We start from the raw sequence: 21,411 nt of genomic DNA, 5'->3' as shown, positions 1-21,411 counted from the left end.
ACACATAGCAAAGCAGGCTCTAGGAAATTACTTGCTTTACAAGACTGAAAACATCCAACTCTGCAATGCCACCTCAACCCACCACATCCTGTTAAAGTTTAAATGACAACTTCGGGACGGAAGGAAATGATTAAAGAGAAGGGGAAAAAAAAATAAAAAAGAACAGGTTCTTGTTTGGAAACGGCAGCTGAATATTGGTGTGGCTGCCATTCTTCCTGTTTTCTGATGCATCTCTGTGCCATGTTTCCTAAAGCAGTTCTGCTCTCTCCACAAAGATAAAACATTAATGCGTCAAACGCTGAGCTTCTCAAGCTGGAATCAGGGACAGTTTCCGTTACAAACAAATACTTCTTAAAAAATTCTCAAGACCACGCTACACAGATACTTCCTGAGTAGGAGTCACTCTGAGGGATGCACAATGATTGAAACAAACAAGAATGAAAACATAAAATATCCCCACACACTGCAAGCATAATTCTTAACCTGCTCATAATGAAGCAAACACTTACCTTCCTTTATTAGGTGCTCGTAGATATCTTTGTCTATTGTCAAATCAATGTCATTGTATTTCTCACCACATTCAGATAGATAACTGTCTATGGAATCATATCTGGATTTACTGATTCTATAATGGTTGTTCTTCAGTGGCTATATAATTTAAGAATACAATATTTTAACAGCTTGTTAACAATGTTACCTAAGTTTTGCTCACTAATGACACTTATGTGAGAATTATTATCCTGTTTAAAAAGCCCTACAGCCTCAATTAAAACTATTCAAAGCACGAGTCTTAAATAGGCTTAATAGAAAGCGATCCTGGAATTATGTCTATTTTGTTGCAGATGTATGTATCAGTGAAAAAACAGTCATCACACATTGACTAGAATTCACTAAAAGTGGAAACATTTTCCTGATGTAACATACCATTACCCCAAGTACCTGGAAAGCATTATTATACCTATTGCAACACATACCGATACAGTTTCTCTATGCGCACATTGTTAGAGGTGCTCTTAAAATGGGTAGTTCAAGAAATATTTCAAGTAGAGTTTTTAAAAATTATTTATTTTCTATAGTTTTATAAGTGCCTTGAATACCAATTCCTGCTTAGAGAAACTCCTTAAGTTCAAGATCTGACAACTGGCTCTTTTCACATAGTTCTAGTTTATACTACTGGATTACCCAGCAGCACCTGCTATTTAATCCAAAGCAATTTTTGCTTTTTGGGCTCAGGCAGAAGACTGGAAAGTTTCATCACAGGAGGACCTTTTCAGCAAGCTGTGGAAGAATGAGTGGAGTTCTACTGAGATTCCATACCTAACTAAAAATATGTATTTGCTAACGTAAACTGTACAACCAAGGAGAATGTTTACCACAAAGACTGCCATGTTCCTTCGTTAGGGATTCTGATGAGCACAAGCAGAATTTGATACTAAAGGAGATTTGACTTTTTTGCCTGAAAAAAACCAGACATCTACTACCTAATGTTACTTACCTCTAGCCCCCTCTCTTCTCGCGTTCGATCATCTACAGATGCAGAGATTACCCCCCAGCGACAGTCAATATCAGACACGTAGCCTCTGTAAAATGGAGATGCAGCACTCAACGCCATCTGAAATAAAACAGCCTGATATGAAAACAAAGGACAAGCCAAGGAACCAAAAGCAAAATACAACCCCACTGGAAAGCGAAACTTGCTGGTCCAGAAGTAACTGAAGTATATACTTCAGTTTAACGTACAGCCAAAGCCCATACAACCACAAATCTCTCAACTGCTATCTCCAGAAAATGCCTAGATGAAGGGTTAGTATTACTGAAGTGGGATCTGACGCTCTCCAAATTTATTACCTCTACAGATCAGCATTTAAGGAACACAAAGATGATACAGGCAGAAGCAACTTCATGACAAATCAGCAAGTATTCTGCTCACGCACTTCCAAACTCCGAAAGTTCACCTGGGAATTGTTTTATTTTGTTTATATTTGTTTGGCCAAGCACCTTAGCAGCACAGCTGGAACATACCTCATTTGGAGCAGGATCTGCTCACCACCTAGACCAGACCAATAGTTTATTTTTATAACAGCTGTTATAAACACCTGTTTATGACCACATGCTTACAAAAGGGACAGATTTAGACAACTTAAGCTGAAACCCTCTGTAACACCAGACCAGAGTTGAAAAACTATAAACTGTTTTAAGGAGTGAGCTTGTCTTGTTTTCATGAAAAACAACCCCAAATGTATTTCTAGAACTATTCAACATGAGTCTCATGCATGTCGGAAGGAGGGCAAAAGAGAAGACACAGACATCATCTGTTTTGTGGTGTACTTTGAACATTAAATAAATCATACCGCTCATGTGACAACCTAGCGAGAGACTGACGCTTCTCCCAGAGTACCAAATTTGTGAGTAGCATTCAAGTTTTTTTTAATTGAGATTTTATTTTTGTACATGTAGTGGCTTTTGCACAGAGCCGATGTGATAGAAGTCCGTTACTTACCACAATGGGACAGATCGTGGCTAGCTGATCATAGAGATACCTTGCTTCAGAAATACTGCAAGCCTGGAATGTTACCTGTTGGAAAAAGTACAATTGCTATCACAATTTCTATAATCCTAGCGCAAGCAGAGTCTTCCTAGATTTAGAATCAATGATGTAATAAAACGACTTAAATACCAAGAATGTTAAGGGTTTTTTTTGTTTGGTTGGTTTTGTGGGGGTTTTTTTGTGTGGGATTGTTCCCTCCCAATTCTTGGACAAACTTTTGCCCCTTCTATCAGCAGCATTTCTATCACAAGCTTCTTGCCACACCATTTCCATGTTCATTAAAAGATTTCAGACCACAACACTTCAGCTGTGAGGCTAAATATACAAACACTTGCCAGAACCAAAGAAAACTGAGTTAACATCTACAATGCACATGGGCCAGTAATACACCTTCAGGAAATAAGCCAGGAACCTACTTACTTAAAACAACAGTCAAACTATTGTAGATGTAACATTTGTTTTATGTGACAGCTAATGTAACATTTGTTTTATGTGACAGCTAATCCTGTTTTAAAGAACATTTCAAGCCACCTTTGTTTGATCCTGGAAAAATAAATACCTTCCTGTCTACTGTAACTTTTATTAAAAAAAAAAAAACAACAAACCACAAAGTCCAGTTTTGCCTGCGTTAGAGGTCAGGACACAGCAAAAGATGGAAAAGAAATGTTATCTGCAGAAGCCATTAATGACGTGGAAGCCCTACCACACATAGGACACTGGAAAATATAACTTCTTTGCAACTTTTGGTGAAATTTGCTCACAGCAGCATCAAACACGAGACACATTTCTAGTAGCAGACCTTACCCTCTAGACCTCCCGAACCGACACTTTATGCATTTTAAAAATGCAGAAGGGGATCAATCACTTCAAAACTGTTAAAAGACACTAAACAGATTAAAAGCTTCTCTCTCCTTCTTCACAGTTTACATATTCATAGATTAGAGGGTAACTTAGGTGGGAGCGTACCCTTGTACCACTATTATAACATTGTACAACAGGCTTCAGCTCTAAATTACCATCGCTGCTTGTTGCCCTGAAGAATGCCAGCCAAACACAGATTTTGCTCTTCCATAGATTACAATTAGAGAGTCCCACAAAACACACAGGTTCTTCTCTGTCTGCCACTGACGCCCAATCCAACCCTAAGTAAGCCTTAGAAAACCCAACCAAGCAAAAAAAAAAAAAAAAACAAACAACAAGCTCCCGAGTTCACTGGTGGGCTCAGTGGTAAATTTTCTGGGGGGAGAGGGGTGTAGGAGGAATACAGCATTTGTTTGCATTTGTTTTGTTTGTCTTTTTATATCTGCAGCCAACATCATTAAAGCATCACAAGTTAGAAAAAGGGTGTTCAGTAGAGAAAATTTTTCTTCTGTGTCTATCCTTCAAGTAGCTATTAGGAAAAAACAAAACAAAACACAACACAACACACTTAGAAAAGACAAGATTATTTAATACTCTTGCAAAGAAGCAGCTAAGTATGATTTCTCATCACTAATTTTTGACTTCCAGCACTAGGGAGCCTGCCTTGGGGCAGGGAGGGGACAGGACACCTACACTCTTTCCCCTGACACAGTGATATCTGCCTCTCCTTCCTTTTTATGTTTATTCCAAATCACATTAGATCTGGGATTCGACCCAGTTTCTAGCCAAACATGCCATTACAGAGGAAAAGGGCACGGCAGTCTTCTCCAGAGGAGGGCTGCAGGCACAGCAAGGACTGCGGAAAGCAGCAGCCACGAGCACAAGGCTGAGCAGGCATGGGGATGTGAAGCCTCAAAAGGGACAGGAGCGCAATGGTTCGCCTTGCCGTTCGCAGGGGCAGTGCTTCTCACCCCACCGCCGCTGCGGGATGTCCCAGCTGAGCTCGTCAGGACATTATTTTTAACCTTGGAAATATATCAAACCGAGTTGTAGCTTGGCGCATAGTGAGAAAAAAACGAAAGGAAGTATGCATACTGCAAACTACCTTACAGAAAATAGGTGGTGAATACATGTTTTCTTCTAGTTGGTTATCAAGAATTATTAGCTGATACACAAGCAGCTGCTTATAGTACCTGCCAGCCTTGTTTTCATTCTCCCTTTGATGATAACAAGGCTACCAAATTTGAATTTGACCACTGATTAAAAGAATGGGGAATACTAAAGTGGTATTCCTTAAAAGGGAATTTAATATATTTCTAACTAAGTTCATACAATGACTGAATGGTAAGGCTGTATTTCTTTTATTGGTCTTAAATAAGAAAGAGATGGTACAAAATAGACCATATGAAACTTAACACCTTGTAAAACCACACAGCATTATGTACACTTTACTACTTCATCAGATTCTCCCTAGCTTACCCTTAGTGACAAGAAATCATACTTAGCTGCTGCCAAGATTTTATTTATTCAGCTTTTGTAGTTCCTCAGTCTCAAAGGGATGTGCTTTGAATGGAGTTATTTCTGCCACTGCTGTGAAACAAGAAGAGCTAGGAGAATTTTCTTTAATCCCCTACAGACTTAACACTAGCCTTGTCCTAGCTCTGCTTCCAAGACGGCGGTGGCAACAGGCAGATTTTATCAACAGTCAAATACATCATACTACCTAAGGCATCAGCCCCTATCATCAGGTTACTATGATAGAGAAACATTTAAAACAAACAAATATTGAAAGGATTAAAGCACTCCCAAGACACAGCACCTGAATTTAAACAGAGAATATTGTAAAACAGTAGTAATTCAGGCAAATGAATGAAAACTTTATTGCTTTTGTTTTGCCCATGTAAGTGGGCATGCATTAATAGGAGGAAACAGAACCAAGAATGTCTCCCAGCACACAGTAACAGAAGACAGCTACCCATGTGGATTTGGTAGGTTCATGGTACAAGCAGTGAGAAGACGACACCTTAGCAGATAGCTAAAAATATTTAAGAATGAGAAATTTTATACAGGAGCTCATGCTGTTTGTAAATAAAATAAAATTACACAGAAGGAGAAAGCTACTTATTTTTAAAGATATTCCAATGACTTTTTGTCACTCCCTGCTTTTGCTGTTCTAAGAATGGGGAAGAGGGGAAAAAACCCAAAATGAATAGCCAAAAAACCCCACACATTCCTACAAGACAGCTCAGTTTCCATTCCCACAGCGTCTCTTGGCCGTGCCTGAAAGAAGGCCACAGTGGAAGATGATCTTTCACACTTGAAAAGTGCTGAACTTCCAGGACCAGGTGCTTGATTGAATGGGGTTTAACCAGTTCAAGAACCCTTTCAGCAAGGCATTCAATTACGTTTGAATATTAGCAGAAAATAAACATGACAGAAACAAACAAACCTGGATTTTAAGAGTAGATTACCAGGTATAAGATTAAATTTGTTGTTTTCTTCCCCCTACTGCCACTCTGAAAATGCATCAGTTGAATTAAGCGAGAGAAATTAGACATAAGGCAAGTCTTAAAAAGGTAAGCATTTAGGGAAGACAACATTCAGTAACATCCTGAAAGTAGATGTATTTTACCTGAAGGCAACAGTTTCCCATTCCAAAACCCATAGCATCCATGTATATATAGTCTGGCTTAGCCGCCTTTGCTGCTTCTCCATCATCATTAGGAAACGTTTCGATAAATGGTGATGGCGTGTTCTTATCTTTAAATACTGTGCGGAAAATGGAGGTACTCAGTAACCCAGAGCATTAGATTGAACAATTATTTTGAAAAAGAAAAAAGATAGGTTGAATTTACTCACTTGGTACATTTATCACAACCTTCTCTCCTCTTCGGTGCCGAATGTTTCTGGTCAGCGTACTACAACAAAAAAAAAGTTTGCTGAAATATCTGAAAGTTTCTCTTTATGCAAATGCAGTTAGTCTCTCAGCAATTCTCAGGGTTTCAGAATGTCAACCTTCTATATTTCTTCTGAGCATTTCCCCTCAGGACACTTCTTTTCCTAGTTTAAGATAGTCTATAACAGATACTACGCTGAATTTTTCTTCAGTAAAGTCAGTCTTATTTTGTCGAACTTGACAGTACTATGCTGATGGAATAGGCAGAAGTAAGAGGCTACTGACCTGAAGAATACAAGGGCAAGTGAAAAGGTATGCTTATTTTTTAAATAGAATGGTTTTCATTCTCTGAAGTCTCACCTTACGATTAAAACCCTTCTCAGACTATACAAGTAGTTTGACACCATGCTCCATTTCAGAGTAACTAGGGCAAGTTACTGAGTACACTGAGATGTTGCTGTGACACACCTGAGCGAGAGCTGGATTAACTGTGATGGAAGCAGTTAGCCGTGGGATTTCAAACTGGAAACAATTTTGCAGTAGCATAATCAACACCTCTTCCCTCGTAATGGCATGAACTACTACATAGTTACTTGAACTTAACAGTTTACTTTAAGTCACGTTGACAGAAAATACATGTCATCACAACCATCTCTGTGATACCGCCAGCAACTAGCTACATAGCTCTCTCTATTCCAGTAATGTAAAGAAGTTGCAGCCATGCCTATGATATTTAGGCACAGAAAAACATTCAGCTTCTCATTCACACTCCCCAAATGCTCTTACCTAAATCTAGGATGTTTATTGATGGCTTCATCTGGAAAAAAGAGGGATTTTGAAGCTCCTCCTTCTACTGGCGTTGGCTTATATTCCGGCAGTGTAAACCCAGGACACCCTAACCTATGTAACACAACAATGAGATCCAAGCTGTAATGAAAACAGACTGTGATTTTGAAACGGTCAGATGATCAGCGATTAGGATTCTAGTAGACAAAGGAATAAAAAGAGATTTTTCTAAAACTTGCATCTACCACGAGTATTTCTGAAGCGCTTTTCAAGACTGCTACCTATGCATGTGGTATTGCCAGTAAGACGCCTTAAAACAGTTGCCGTTAAAAGGTCAGCGCTTGCCAACAACCAGCTTCTGTGGTGATTAAAACAGACCCCTTTTTTATAAAAAAACAAAAACAAAAAACCCCCCACTACTCTATCATTAGACAGTAAACATAGACCTTTTCAGTGGCTGAAGCAGGAAACTTCACAGTATTATGCAGAGTACAGGCACATTTTAGTGAGTTAGCACCTGTCATTAACACTGACATGCAGCTGCATTCTGTGCCTTTGAGAGTTTCTCTAGGGGGTACAGGTTAATGTTGACTGCTGAAGTAATTTATCCAGCTCTGCTCCCAACAATCTCCCCCGTTAAAAAAATGTACCGAACCAACTCTCTAAGAATTAGAGGTAGTGTCAAGTGATACACACATCCCAAGTCTCACAGCAGTTTGTAATTTAGAACTCTGAAAAAACCCATGAGAGAAATGTAATAAGCAAAGAAAAATTACAGCTATTAGGCGTAAAATGCTGAGAGATATGCAAGTATATCAGAATACAACCCTCCCCTTTGGAAGCTCCATTGTAAGCTTAAGAGTCGTCTGAAACAAGAATAAGTAGGTTTTCAGTACAACTGAGACAAAGGAGCATTTGAGAAGCTGAAGGTAAAGTTGCAGAAGATTAATTTCTCCATGCTGCACAGTATAAAAGCCAAAGATTGTGCTATCTTGAGAGGCTCTACTATTTGGATGTATAAAAAAAGGGTTAGCTGATACAACTACAAGCAAACTACTCAAAATACCAGGAAACACTCACATTTCTGGAAATATTATTTATGCTCAACACGTATTTCACTATTGGTTTCTTCTTCCTGGTTTAAGTATACCAGTTGTCCTACAGCATCTAAACCCAACTTCATAGAATCATAGAATCGTTAAGGTTGGAAAAGACCCTTAAGATCATCGAGTCCAACCGTTAATCAAGCACTGCCAAGTCCACCACTAAACCATGGCCCCAAGCACCATGTCTACCCATCTTTTAAATACCTCCAGGGATGGAGACTCAACCACTTCCCTGGGCAGCCTGGTCCAACGCCTGACTACCCTTTCAGTGAAGAAGTTTTTCCTAATATCCAACCTAAACCTCCCCTGGCGTAGCTTGAGGCCGTTTCCTCTCATCCTATCCCTTGTTACTAGGGAGAAGAGACCGACCCCAACCTCACTACAACCTCCTTTCAGGTAGTTGTAGAGAGCAATAAGGTCTCCCCTCAGCCTCCTCTATTCCAGACTAAACAACCCCAGCTCCCTCAGCCACTCCTCATAAGACTTGTGCTCTAGACCCTTCACCAGCTTCGTTGCCCTTCTTTGGACACGCTCCAGCACCTCAATGTCCTTCTTGTAGTGAGGGGCCCAAAACTGAACACAGTACTCGAGGTGCGGCCTCACCAGTGCCGAGTACAGGGGCACGATCACTATCCTAGTCCTGCTGGCCACACTATTCCTGATACAAGCCAGGATGCCATTGGCCCTCTTGGCCACCTGAGCACACTGCTGGCTCATGTTCAGGCGGCTGTCAACCAACACCCCCACATCCTTTTCTGCCAGGCAGCTCCCCAGCCACTCTTCCCCAAGCCTGTAGTGTTGCATGGGGTTGTTGTGACCCAAGTGCAGGACCCAGCACTTAACCTTGTTGAATCTCATGCAGTTGGCCCCGGCCCAACGATCCAGCCTGTCCAGGTCCCTCTGTAGGGCCTTCCCACCCTCCAGCAGATTGACACTTCCACCCAACTTGGTGTCATCTGCAAACTTACTGAGGGTGCACTCAATCCCCTCATCCAGATCATCAATACAGATATTGAACAGGACCGGCCCCAGCACTGAGCCCTGGGGAATACCACTTGTGACCGGCTGCCAACTGGATTTGACTCCATTCACCACCACTCTCTGGGCTTGACCGTCCAGCCAGTTTTTAACCCAGCGCAGAGTGCACTTATCCAAGCCATGAGCAGCCAGCTTCTCCAGGAGAATGTGTAAGTCAGTCACTTACATAAGTGCAACACTGTAAACTGCATCACTCCAGGCCTCAAGAAGGAAAACAGCTTTCTGGTCCAGTAGCAAGGGCTCATAAATTTAAGAACTAGGGATACTCATTTAGCTTCTAAGGTAGTATTTTTAAATATTTAAGCATTTTCAAGTTTGTTAATTTTTAACTGAGCTATTTTAATTTGAATAAGCATACTTCTTTATCTTTCTTCTGTCAGCACTTTTTTTGTCTTTTCAGATGCACGTATTTTTTATTATACACACATGCATATGCACACACACAAGCATATGTACATGCTATTGTAGAGAGAATGTAGCAAAAAACCCCAAACCCACAAAACCTCAGAAATATACATTAGCAAGACTCCAGTCAAACCAACAGGGACTTGAATGGCAAGATAGCAAAAGGCAGAAATAAGAAACTAAACAGCCTAGGGAAAGCAGCCTCTGAAGGATGAAATTATGTTTGGGTTCATCCATAAGTAATAAACAAACTACATTTTAATATTTACTGGCTTTCACTGAAGTCCAATATATTGCTCCTACAGTGATGTAAGAAGTATTTCTCTGTATCTACAAAGTGATGAAGAACTCCTCTCCCTTTATTCCTTGCACAACTAGGTCTGAAATGTTTGTATACAAAATTTATTAAATGACATAATCTATGTGTAAGGTTGCAGGGCAAAAAAACCCCCAACAACCAATTCTGTAACACACTGAGAGCTACTTAACCATTGGACTTCAAATAAGCTCTTATTACTTTCAAGATATCCAGTATGGCTCCCATAAAAAGGAAGCATATTTTCTCAACAGTGTGTTCTTAAAATACCATTCACGGGGCATAACGCAGGCATTTTGGTACCTGAACTTTGCTGCTAAGTCACATTTTGTACCCTTCCTGCTCTCAGCAAGAATTTAGGGCCATTGCATTCTGTACTACACAAGAAACCAGCCAGCGAAGCCTGCTGCTTCTCTTCTACTGCAAAGCAATTTTCTTACTATTTTAAAAATAACTATCTTCATTCATTTGACTGACCAGGCTAGTTAGAATGAGCATAATAAATCCCTGCATAGGATTATGTTTGAAAGGAAGGTCACAAAGCACGGTTTCTCCTAGGTAATGAAGTACATCCTGAATTCCATTTCTTCGAGTCTCTTTACAACAATAAAAAGGAGGAAATCTGCCCTTTGTAAGGGTGTTATAAACCCAGGAGAGGTGCACTCCTGTCTAGACTCAGTAAGTACAGTACTGTAGAAGTTTTAAGTCTTCATTTTCTAAGGAGAATCACATTCCTGTTCTACTGTGTGCTACAAGCCACCAAAAGAAGTCTGTGCATGCTTTAGTGAAAAAGTAGTGTTAAAAGAATAGATCAGGTTAGACATGTTTTACAAAACTGCTATTTATAAAGATCAAAGGTTGCAAAATAGGTAAAGAGAAACCTTTTATATATGCTTTGTCATATCAATTCAAGATGGCAGACTACTCTACCTACAATACTTTATATTACGAGCATTCAAGTATTCTCTCCTAATACAAAATCATCACAGATTAGAAGTAACCTAAAAATACAGAATATGCTTATTTGTCTCACTGCAATAAAAATTTTAGGAAATGCAACCAGAATATTAAGTCAAAGTACTTTAACTGAAGCGTATTTTGCTCGATTTCATTGTACAGTTTAGCTATATGCAATAAGGAGAAAAAGCATATAAGGAGAATAGTGAACAGAGCATTACAGTTCAGCAACCATCTCACCTTGGAAATGATGTCACAGTGCAAACAGCCTCATTTTCTTTGAGCACAGAAGCGGCCTCTTGCCGTCTTTTCCTCATGTTATCTTGCACAGTGTTGAATTCAGACATGGTTCCCCCATACGGCTGCCCAGGCGTCCCTTCAATCATATAGCTTCCATATTCTGGTCGCCAGAGTGTTGGGTGGCTATAATAAAAGAATAGCCTCGTTTAAATATTTCTACAACTTCAAAAAAGATGGATTATTTGCGACAATTTCTGAAATGAACGCAACTTGCAAGAAAAATCTCCTTAAGTTGATTATTTGGTAGAGTAACACAATGTACCTACCAATGCACCTCAGGGCTGGGAGGCAGTGAAAAGAAATTAAAGCATGGTTTGGCAGTAGGAAGCGTTGCTGCATAGTGCCGTAAGTAGGATTTGCCTATCTGTTTCAAGCTTTGTTTCTTGGGGTTTTAACTGAAACTGGAAAATACAGAACATTCAACTGCTTCCACAGTACAAGAGGCGAAAGTTATGCTCAATTTCTTCTTTCTACTGCCTGGGAATACCTGGTCCTGTTTCAGGAATTTATCAGGTTAAGAAAGGAATAGAAGTTTGAGTGCACCTAGTCACCCCTGAAAAGTAATACCTTCCCAATACCTTCCCTGCTGCCATCAATTAACAGGCAATTCACACTTCTCTGGCTAGTTGAAGTAGGGATATGATCCAATTATTCCTGAAAACTCCATGGGAGAGGATGGGGAAGAACTGCCCTGCTGTCCTTACACCTATCTTCCGAATTCTGCCAAAAATGGGAGAGCGCTCCTGCAGACAACAGGCTCCCCTATACAGCCCTCACTTGCTCCTGCAGCCAGGGATACGCGGGCAAGTGCATGCACACATACGCTTTACGGGGCAGGGGAGGCGTAGTACGTGATTACCGTGTACACACAGACACAAAACCAAAGCAAGACACAACAAATACCCAAACTGCGACTTCCGCGGGCTCACTGTTACATCCTCCTTTTCTTCAAGTCATAACACAAAAGGTGCACGGACTGCCTGCAAGCGTGCTCAAAATCTTTCACTTCCCGCACCTCAGCTTTATCTGAAAATATTGGTATCTGTGGCTTACAGTTTTACCTACAGCAGACTTGAAAGTTAAGCCAGGTCTACAAAATTCTGTACAGTATCACAACAGGAGGAGAAAAAAAAAAACAAAACAAAGAGGAAACAGCTACTCACTTGGGGTTTACCTTCTCCCCCTTGTCTTGCAGTGTCTGAAGAACTTCTTCACCGCAGAGCACCAAGCGCACTTTCTTATTCTCGTGGTCAAATTTTACTAACATATATTCCACCTTATAAATAATAAAAACAAAATAAACAATTAAATGGTAAGATTTTGTTCACCCACAAATACATCGGCACAGAATTTTAAGCATCTAGTGAAAAAAAACCAAAGATGTCAGACTGAAATTTACAGAAGCCTAAAAACCATCGTTAACTATGAATGCAGTAAACAATACCGCCAAAGATGGCGGCGTGCCTATTTCATCTTGAAGGAAGAATTGAAATTCCTTTAAATCGGCCCTGAAATTTTTTTCCCTCAATTTCTAATTGTGGATATTTCGCAAAAAGATTCCCGAATTTGTATTTGCCTCCACATTATTTTTCAGACAAAAAAATTTAAAACCCCATGCAAGCTATTAACCACAAACACCTCTCTCTCATCCCATGAGTTACAGCCTCTGCTGCTGACAAAAACCAAACAAGAGTCATTCTACAAAGACGGTGTCCATTTACACCCATCACTTGGTTGGGGCTATTTAAGACCAGCAGGACAGAGCCTCATTTACACTGCGGAAAGACCACAGTTGTTACAGACAGCATCAGTCCTGCCGTTACCGCGCTCCAGCTCCTGGCACAGCATAGGGGGTTCCACCCCTTCTTCCTTCAGCTTTGCTGCCACCTTTTCTTCTCCTCCTGCCCAGCAGCGCACCTTGCCCCCAGGACCTCTGCCTCCTCGTCCCTGTCCCCACCCCAGGGTGCAACCCACACTTGATCCAACAAGCCACTAACTACAGTGGTGCTGCGTCCCAGCACTGGAGAATATTGTTTCCCTAACAGAGATTAACTGAAAGCAGCCAAACCTGGAACACCCTCATGTCAAACTTTCTAATCTCCATGCATACTCGCTATCAAAGCTCCCGTACGGACTTTTAGACCACCAGCGAGTATAGTAACCCAACAGCTGCCTGCACCTTGCACCCTTCCATACTTACAGATACAATCTATTTCCTGACGCCTATTTGGCAGGGGATGCTTTGTGCTGTTCTAGGAAGCACATATAAAACAGCCCCCAAGCGCGACATGTCTCCTGCCACGTAAAAGCAGAAGTCATACATGGAAATGCATCACAAGGGTGCTGGCTTTGAAAACCCCTGGCTGGACCAGCAGTGATACGCAGAGCCTTTTGTTGGAGGCTCTCAAACCGCTGCCTCTGAGATTTTCACAACTGCATCAACCTGTAGTTAAAAATTCAGACTGCACTTCCACAGCTACAATTTGTCAGAGGTTTTGCACCGTGCTCCTCAGTTTTGTTTTCCGACACTGCCGAGAGCTGCATCTGCCGGTGCTTACCAACGCCACTGCTCCAGCCCCAGGAGTTCAGATTCATGCAAGATGCTGATGTTAAAGTTGCAGCATACCAAATCATGGAAACTTCTATTTTGTACAGAAGTCTGATGCATATAGGAAAACAGCTTGCCAAAACACAGGGAACTTGTAAAGTGTTTCCCAGCACGCTGTAAGTGGATTTGTGCACTTCGTGTTCTTTGGTTGCTGCAGTGTTCATGGAAGCGTTATTGCTAGCTACCATGACAACAAATATAATCCTCTGTTGTGATTTGCGATTAAATCACAACTAGCATTACCCAAGAGTGTCTGTAGTTCTACAGAATCTGATTAGACACAAACTCTGGAAAGACCCACTCAGCAATTATACATGTTCTCTATATTTTTTAAGATCAAATTTTAATCCCTTAAAGAAAAATAATGATTTCTAGTTTCTGTGCAAGACAGCATTTCTTTGTGTGGTTTGCGTGTATTATGCCACAATACTCTACTTGAGATAACTAAAGACTATAGTCAACCAGAACGCACTCCAGCACTGATTTAGTTATTATCTAGTACCAGTCTCTCTAGTGACACTTGGCCCATGATTATTGGCAATAAAAAGGGACTTCTCTCACGCCTTCCAGTTTCCTACCACGTTCAACACCATCTCCTCCTGCATTGGAAAAGCATCATCCTCACTCAGAGCCAGCCTAAACCAGAGGAGGTATGCAAGCGCATTGTTCTCCGAGCCATACAGATGGACGCGTGAACAGGGATCGGGCCCACCGCCCGCCTGGCGTCCCAGCACACCGCCCGCTTGGGCTGGTAGCAGAAGGGAGGGCAAAGGAACTGCAGCTGCCTTCCAGAGACCCCAAAGCTGAACACTTGTCCACCGCTACATGAATATGTTACTACGACTAGCCTCCTGGCTTAAAAATCCCTCTCCAAATGTAACTGCAATGAGCTGGTGGTGTGAACACTGTACTTCTCTATAAACCATATTACAAGTTTCACGAAAGAAAATAAGCCAAAAGCGTAAAGAAACATGAAGCCAAGGCGGCAAAACCAAAGAAACCAAAATGTTTCATAACCCGAGTGCAGCACTGAATATACTGCATTTATGCATCCAGCTTTAGAAACAACTACTACTCTTGCCTCCGGAAACATTGACTAAATCTTCAAAGCTGTCTTAACACACAGAAGATCTGTCATTAATTTTAATGAGAAAGAAAAAAAGCTTCAGATGGCTGCCAACAATTCCAAGTAACCCACAGAGTACCTTGCCAACAGAGGGACTGACTCAATAGGCATCCTTAAAGAATTTAATTTAAGCTCATCAAAAGATTTAGCCTACAGCTAGAAAGAGAGAAACAAATTCATAGTTCACACATTTTTACATTTAACTTCAGCTCATCATTCACAGACTTCTCACATGTTTTCTATCCACAATAAAGTTCAGAGAATTGCAGCCAAGCTGAAAGCATCAGCACGCCTGGCAGAGCTTCAAGAGTCCAAAAGCCAACACTGATAATTTTTTACCCAACATTCATAATTCATCATTTTGCCAAGCTCTTTAGAGTTTGCTTTTCTCTCTGTTTTTAACTAGTCTCCCTAGCAAGCAGCAAAAGACACGTCAGGTCAAATTACTGATGTAGATGGCTGATAAGCAGCCTTGCTAGGAGCCGGCGAGGAAAGCGCACCCTGCCATGTTAAGAAAGGCGGCCACTTTGGACACGCATGCCCAGCCGGTGCTCTCACCCTGCAGCAAACCCTACGCATCTCTCCTCCGGCTGGCACGTGCTGCAAGGCTGCCGAGGGCAGGAGGTGGCCTCCCAGCTTCTCCCTGCAGACACGCACAACACTGCTTCAGTGGATGAACCTCTCCGACCAGCCCAGGTCTGTCTGGCTTGCAGAAGTGCTGTGGCACCTTACCAGGAGGAAAGAACAATACTTGGGCCAGCAAGGTTGCAAAGCGAAACCTGTAAATACACACACACAGAGCAAGCCTAAAAAAAATCGTTCAAAGTTAAATGCATTAAAAAAGCAAATAAATTCTCAGTTAAAGCAAATAATCTGAGTATAACAGATCTACCCATGAGCCAACACAAAGAAAACCTATTCTTTACAGGCTTCCTTCCTCTCAAATACTGACTTGCAACGTCCTGCATCTACAGAGTACTTCCACGCCAGCTCCGCTCCACAGCCACGTCTTCTAGGGAAGGACTATGCACCACTAGCTTGCCAGCAGGACAGCACCCAGAATGGCATTACTTCACTTGTCACAATTATTTCTCACAGTTGGCTACCAAGGAAATTTCAGGCTTTTGAAAAGACATTGCCTCTGGAAATACAACCACAAGTGAGACCTTGAAGGCCCTCAACTGGGGAGGAGCCAAGCCACTCCCCATGCATTAAGCCAAACAGTTGTGCTGGACATGCCTGGTAGCAAAGTGAAAGATGACTGCTCTCTGGACATGGGTAAGCATGTCTGAAATTGCGTCTGAATGCCTGAGTTATTTGACCATAATTACACATATGACTTCTGCATAAAGCACACTACCTAGAAATGAAAAAATATCAGTCGAGCGACTCTTTAGTAGCAATTCTAAGGAACAAGGAGAACCGAAGTCAATGCGCATCCGACATAGTATCACTGTCCCAATACTTGCCTTGGCAGTGGTCTGCTTTCCAATATCAAAACCTCTCCTCCCACACTCAATTTAACACCATCGTGCTAAGTACACTGGGAACAAACTCTATCCAATAGTTGAGAGTAAAGCCTCTGCTCCAGAGTTTATGTCAAAATCCTTTTAACATTAAAAGTATTCGCCACAAGGTATTTATTTCTGCATATGAAACACAGGTAAGCACACAGTCTGGACTTTGGTAAGCTCAGAAGTAAGGTTCTGAGAAGATTATGTAATAGAGGAAAAAAATTTAAGAAGAATGATCTGAAGAGAAGCTTTTTTGAGAGGAAAGCAATGCAAGTCTGTATGCTCTCCACCTGTGAAAAACAGTTGCCTGCGGTCGCCTTTTACCACACTCCTGATCATCCATCTCAGCTGTGGATGCCCCATCACTGGAAGAGTTCAAGGTCAGGTTGTTCAGGGCTTTGAGCAACCTGATCTAGTTGAAGGTGTCCTCGACCATAGCAGGGGGATTGGACTAGATGATCTTTGAAGGTCCCTTCCAACTGAAACCATTCTGTAATTCTACAACACAACTGATGACAGGTGACTCACAGACCACCACTGTTCCTCAAGGACAATCTTACTGATGGTTTCTTTGTCCTTCCACTGGGCAATTATTGCCACATGTACTTGGAGCAATTGTTAGTGGTCTCTTCATACATACCTTCCCTCAGGCCTGGAGCTTTAAGAGAAATTGGAAATTTTTCCTAAACACTCAATGAGGTCTCATGGCTTTTGTTTACTATTACCAAAAGCCACTAGAACACTTAATATAAATATTTTCATGCAGTATGCCTCATATATCTATGTATTTAGTAGAAAATAAAATTGAGGTAAACTTTCTTCTCAAGAGCATCAAAGAAACAAAACCCATTTCTCTAGTTATTAAGCTCCATTATGGCACCAAAAAAAAAAAAAGTAGTTCTCCCATACATTTATTGGTCAGTTAATGCATCATTAAAATACCATGTATCATTAAAATGACAGTCTACAGGAGAACAAAGTTTTAATAATCTGCTGTTCATTAAAGAACCTCTGCCACAAGTTTTCAGTGTTAAGATGGAAAAAGTAGATTTTTTTTCCATAGGTACACATACTTCCAATGGATGTAGACCATAATACTCAAGAATTTTTTTTAATGCAGTTATTTTCTTGCCACTGCTGTAATAAAACATGGAGCCACAGTAATAATCAGCTGGTAACGTACCTTTAATGAAAGGTTTACTGGCCCACAAAGGCGAGTCTAAGCCCTGAGGGAGCAAATTTCAGAGGAAAACAAGACTGGAAGTGCCACAGAGGCTGGTTACCCTGTTCATAGCCAGCAAGCCCCAAACTGCACACTGGCATGAGGCACAGCATTTCCACACTCATGAGACTACCACGGGTGTTCTCTGCCACAGAAATAATTCCAAAAATCTGCCATGAACAGCAAGACCAAGATACAAATGTATTTCCCAAAATGCTTAATTTTGATCAAGCAGATTGGAAGTGACCAATCCAACAAAGCACCGTCTCCAGCTCTGTATGAAACCAACTCGCAGAAACCATGCCCTAAAAACAAAACACAACTGCTGTTTTATATTACATTGACAAGCAAAAAATTAAGAACTTCTATGTCACAATAAAGATGACCATAGATAAAGAAAACGAAGAGGATGCAGGGGCTCTCATCTCAACACAGCCAGCCCCAGCTAAGTGCTCCTGCCTGTTCCCCCTCCCACTTGCTGGCATTAGGGCTGCAGATTTTCTTCTTCTGCATGTGATATGACGTGACTAGAGGACGTCCTGTGCTGCGCATACCACAAACCAGGAAACTGGGTTACTGAAAGCTAAAATCTAGAGGTTATAACCATTTGCATGCTTCTAACAAGATGGGGCGCATTAGAGAACTAAGTGTCTCTTCTTTGACTGCTGTACTATGTAACACCTGAGGTTAATACTATTAAAAAAAAGACTAAGATATTGTTAATTTTAGATTTCTGCAGCAAAGACACCTTTAAGACGCACTTATGAATTTTTATATTTAAAAGAGAAAAAAACAAGGATTTTTTGGCACAGCTATAGTTTCTATTCCACACAGGCTAGCTGTTCTCATAGACTAGTAAAAGACCATTTATTCAACTGTGAAACAAGATGCCGCAAACTTCTAAGTTGCCTCTTGCATCAGAAAGCAAGAAGAAAAAAAAAAAAACAAACAAGCAACACCATCAACAAAATCTTTCCTGTACTCATCCTTTGACTCATCTTTCCGACTCGCCCTTTCCTAAAATAAGGCATCCGCGTAGCAAGAAGAGAAAGTCCTGTGGCAAAAGAAGAATTGCAGTTGACAACAACCCCATGACAGGACCATAGCAATTCACTTAACATCCACAGAAAGAAGTTCATTGTGAACAGAATATTTCTTTATCGGAAATATACAAAGAGCAGATTGTTTAAGCTTCTCTTATTAAGATCCGAGATCGGGAGGGAGGAAATCCGTGCATACCATGGGGGTGGTCACTGTTTATGACAAATTGCAGCTTGTTTAGGGGGAAGAAGAAAAAAAAAAAAAATCAACAAAAAACCCCTCCAAACTGGTTTCGATGAATTGCAAAATTAGCTTTTGAAAAAGCATCCCCTCTCAACTACAGCGAGGCCTGCCCTGTCACATGCACAATGCATCCAGCAGCAAAGCTCACAGGTAGGTCGGTGGTGCCGCACTACAACCTACGCATATCTTATCACCCAGCCACAGAAGAACTGAGCAAAATAATCAGTCATCAGGGAGGTTAACACATCATGCATGTTTTGAGAGCTAGAGGGTTTAGATGTAATTCAGTTCAGGCTTTCCCTGACACGAGGATTGAAACTAGGCAGAAAAAGTAGTTCCATGACCATCAGCCAAAGCATCCAGGGAAAGAATAAACATGGCGACTCTTCAAGGGCACCTTGTTCAAGTCAAGATTTAAGGAGTTATATTTGCATGCATTAGTGTACTTATTTTAGAGGTTGCATATATACACTCAAAGCTGTCAAGCAGCGTTAGCTGATGCATGAACAACATACCTTCAGACCCTGCCCCAGAAATGCCACTATGATAAATAGCAGGTGCAGCCACTAAACATATTAAGGAAGCACTAAATCTATTTGTAAACAAATAATGGCACTGTCCCTTTATTTAGCCGAATAAAGCTCAGATGGAAATGATGAACAAGCAGACACGTGACAAATAACCAAATGATTTCCGAGTGCTGCTTCCCCCCATGCGGCAAGCAGGCGAGTACATCGATTAAGACAGCTCCCATTCAGATGCATCCACACATGCCGTGTTTGGCAGAGGGCCATCGTGAGGAATTTCTGCATGAAAGAAACTCAAAAACGCATTCTGTTCAAGGAATTTTGCTGGGGGAGGGGGAGACTAGAAGTGATTGTCTTAAAATGACAAGAGCTCAAACGTAAAAAACAATTTTGTAAGACTCCAGGCTACATGAGCTTTATTATGAGCATGAGATTCCCAGGAAAAGCTTTAAAACAAAGCAATTTCTGTACACCAGTATACTGCAGCTGTTTGTACAAACTGAGAATGTGAGATCATCATAATATTGATGATGAATGTCTGTATAATGACTTGGCTGAATTTTTTTTAGAGAAGATTATTATTGACAGCCAGGAAAATACAACAGCTTTTTTTGTGATTCTGTTTTATTTATAACATATACAGTAAAAAGCTAGTTAGAAAGTTTCAGCTGAATATTAAAGAAACTCCATGAATCACTCAACAATTATCTAAGTGGTTTGGATAGAGGGACGTACATCTTGCAGCATGTGGAGTTTAAAGAAGCCATAATTGCTAGCAGTGTTTCCCCAGTACTGGTTCCAGTCTTGTTCAACTTTTTCATCAATGACCTGGACAAAGGGACAGAGGGTACCCTCAGCAAGTTTGCTGATGATAGAAAACCAGGAGGAATGGCTGACACACCAGAAGGTTGTGCTCCCATTCAGCGAGACCAGGACAGGCCACAGAGTTGGGCAGAGAGGAACCTAATGAAGTTCAACAAAGGCAAGTGTAGGGTCCTGCACCCAGGGAGGAATAACCTCATGCACCAGTACAGGTTGGGGGTTGACCTGCTGGAAAGCAGCTCTGCAGAGAAGAACCTGGGAGTCCCGGTGAACAAGTTAACCATGAGCCAGCAAGGTGCCCTTGTGGCCAAGAAGGCCAATGGTATCCCCCAGGGTGCATTAGGAAGAGTGTGGCCAGCAGGTCAAGGGAGGTTATCCTCCCCCTCTCCTCTACCCTGGTGAGGCCACATCTGGAGTCCTGTGTCCAGTTGTGGGCTCCCCAGTTCAAGAAAGACAAGGAACAACTGGAGAGAGTCCAGCGGAGGGCTACAAAGATGATTAGGCGACCGGAGCATCTCTCTTATGAGAAAAGGCTGAAAGAGCTCGGTCTGTTTAGCCTGGAGGAGACTGAGAGAGGATCTTATCAACGCTTAGAGATATCTTAAGGGCAGGTGTCAGGAGGATGGGACCAGACTCTTTTCAGTGGTGCCCATCGACAGGATAAGGGGCAACGGGCACAAACTGAAACACAGGAAGTTCCATCTGAATCTGAGGGAAAACTTCTTTACTTTGAGGGTGACAAAGCACTGGAACAGGCTGCCCAGAGAGGTTGTAGAGTCTCCTTCTCTGGAGATATTCAAAACCCACCTGGACGCGATCTTGTGAGACCTGCTCTAGGTAAATCTGCTTTAGCAGGGGGTTGGACTAGATGATCTCCAGAGGTCCCTTCCAACCCCAACCGTTCTGTGATAATAAACTGCCTATTCTTGTCATGATGTAAGCGTCTGTCTCCGCTTCAAAGCTATTGCACGCCATCTTGTTCCACAGGACATCTAGGCTTTGTAAAGTAAGTAATTATCTTAAAAGGACATCTGCTGCTTTTCTGTTCCATTAGGTTAGCCAAATTTCTTGTAAAATGAGAAAACACCACCTTTC

The 21,411-nt window shown here is 41.5% G+C and overlaps 1 protein-coding gene across 9 annotated transcripts in view; it reads right to left on the bottom strand.

Moving 5' to 3' along the window:
* Positions 1-21,411, bottom strand: part of GCLC (glutamate-cysteine ligase catalytic subunit) — a 37,132-nt gene that overhangs the window by 9,983 nt on the left and 5,738 nt on the right. For 3 of the 9 annotated variants that reach the window (XR_015709021.1, XM_087777543.1, XM_087777544.1), the window contains exons 2-11: positions 15,680-15,726; positions 15,506-15,590; positions 12,377-12,489; positions 11,154-11,336; positions 7,092-7,232; positions 6,269-6,327; positions 6,042-6,178; positions 2,501-2,575; positions 1,496-1,612; positions 510-648 (exon numbers count right to left, since the gene is read on the bottom strand). Coding sequence is in view for 8 of the 9 variants with exons in the window: in XM_087777543.1 (XP_087633669.1) it covers positions 510-648; positions 1,496-1,612; positions 2,501-2,575; positions 6,042-6,178; positions 6,269-6,327; positions 7,092-7,232; positions 11,154-11,336; positions 12,377-12,489; positions 15,506-15,590; positions 15,680-15,726 (1,096 nt within the window). In the remaining variant the exon portion in view is untranslated. The remainder of the gene's footprint in view (positions 1-509; positions 649-1,495; positions 1,613-2,500; positions 2,576-6,041; positions 6,179-6,268; positions 6,328-7,091; positions 7,233-11,153; positions 11,337-12,376; positions 12,490-15,505; positions 15,591-15,679; positions 15,727-21,411) is intronic. The other 6 variants (XM_087777547.1, XM_087777549.1, XM_087777545.1 and 3 more) reach the window with 5 other exon arrangements.

Source organism: Nipponia nippon, unplaced genomic scaffold, assembly GCF_047370975.1.
Source record: "Nipponia nippon isolate SJK-2023a ecotype South Korea unplaced genomic scaffold, ASM4737097v1 scaffold_4, whole genome shotgun sequence".
NCBI classification, from domain to species: Eukaryota; Metazoa; Chordata; class Aves; order Pelecaniformes; family Threskiornithidae; genus Nipponia; species Nipponia nippon.
The sequence above is the reverse complement of the archived record's forward strand: the minus strand, read 5'-3'. Positions and strand labels throughout refer to the sequence as shown.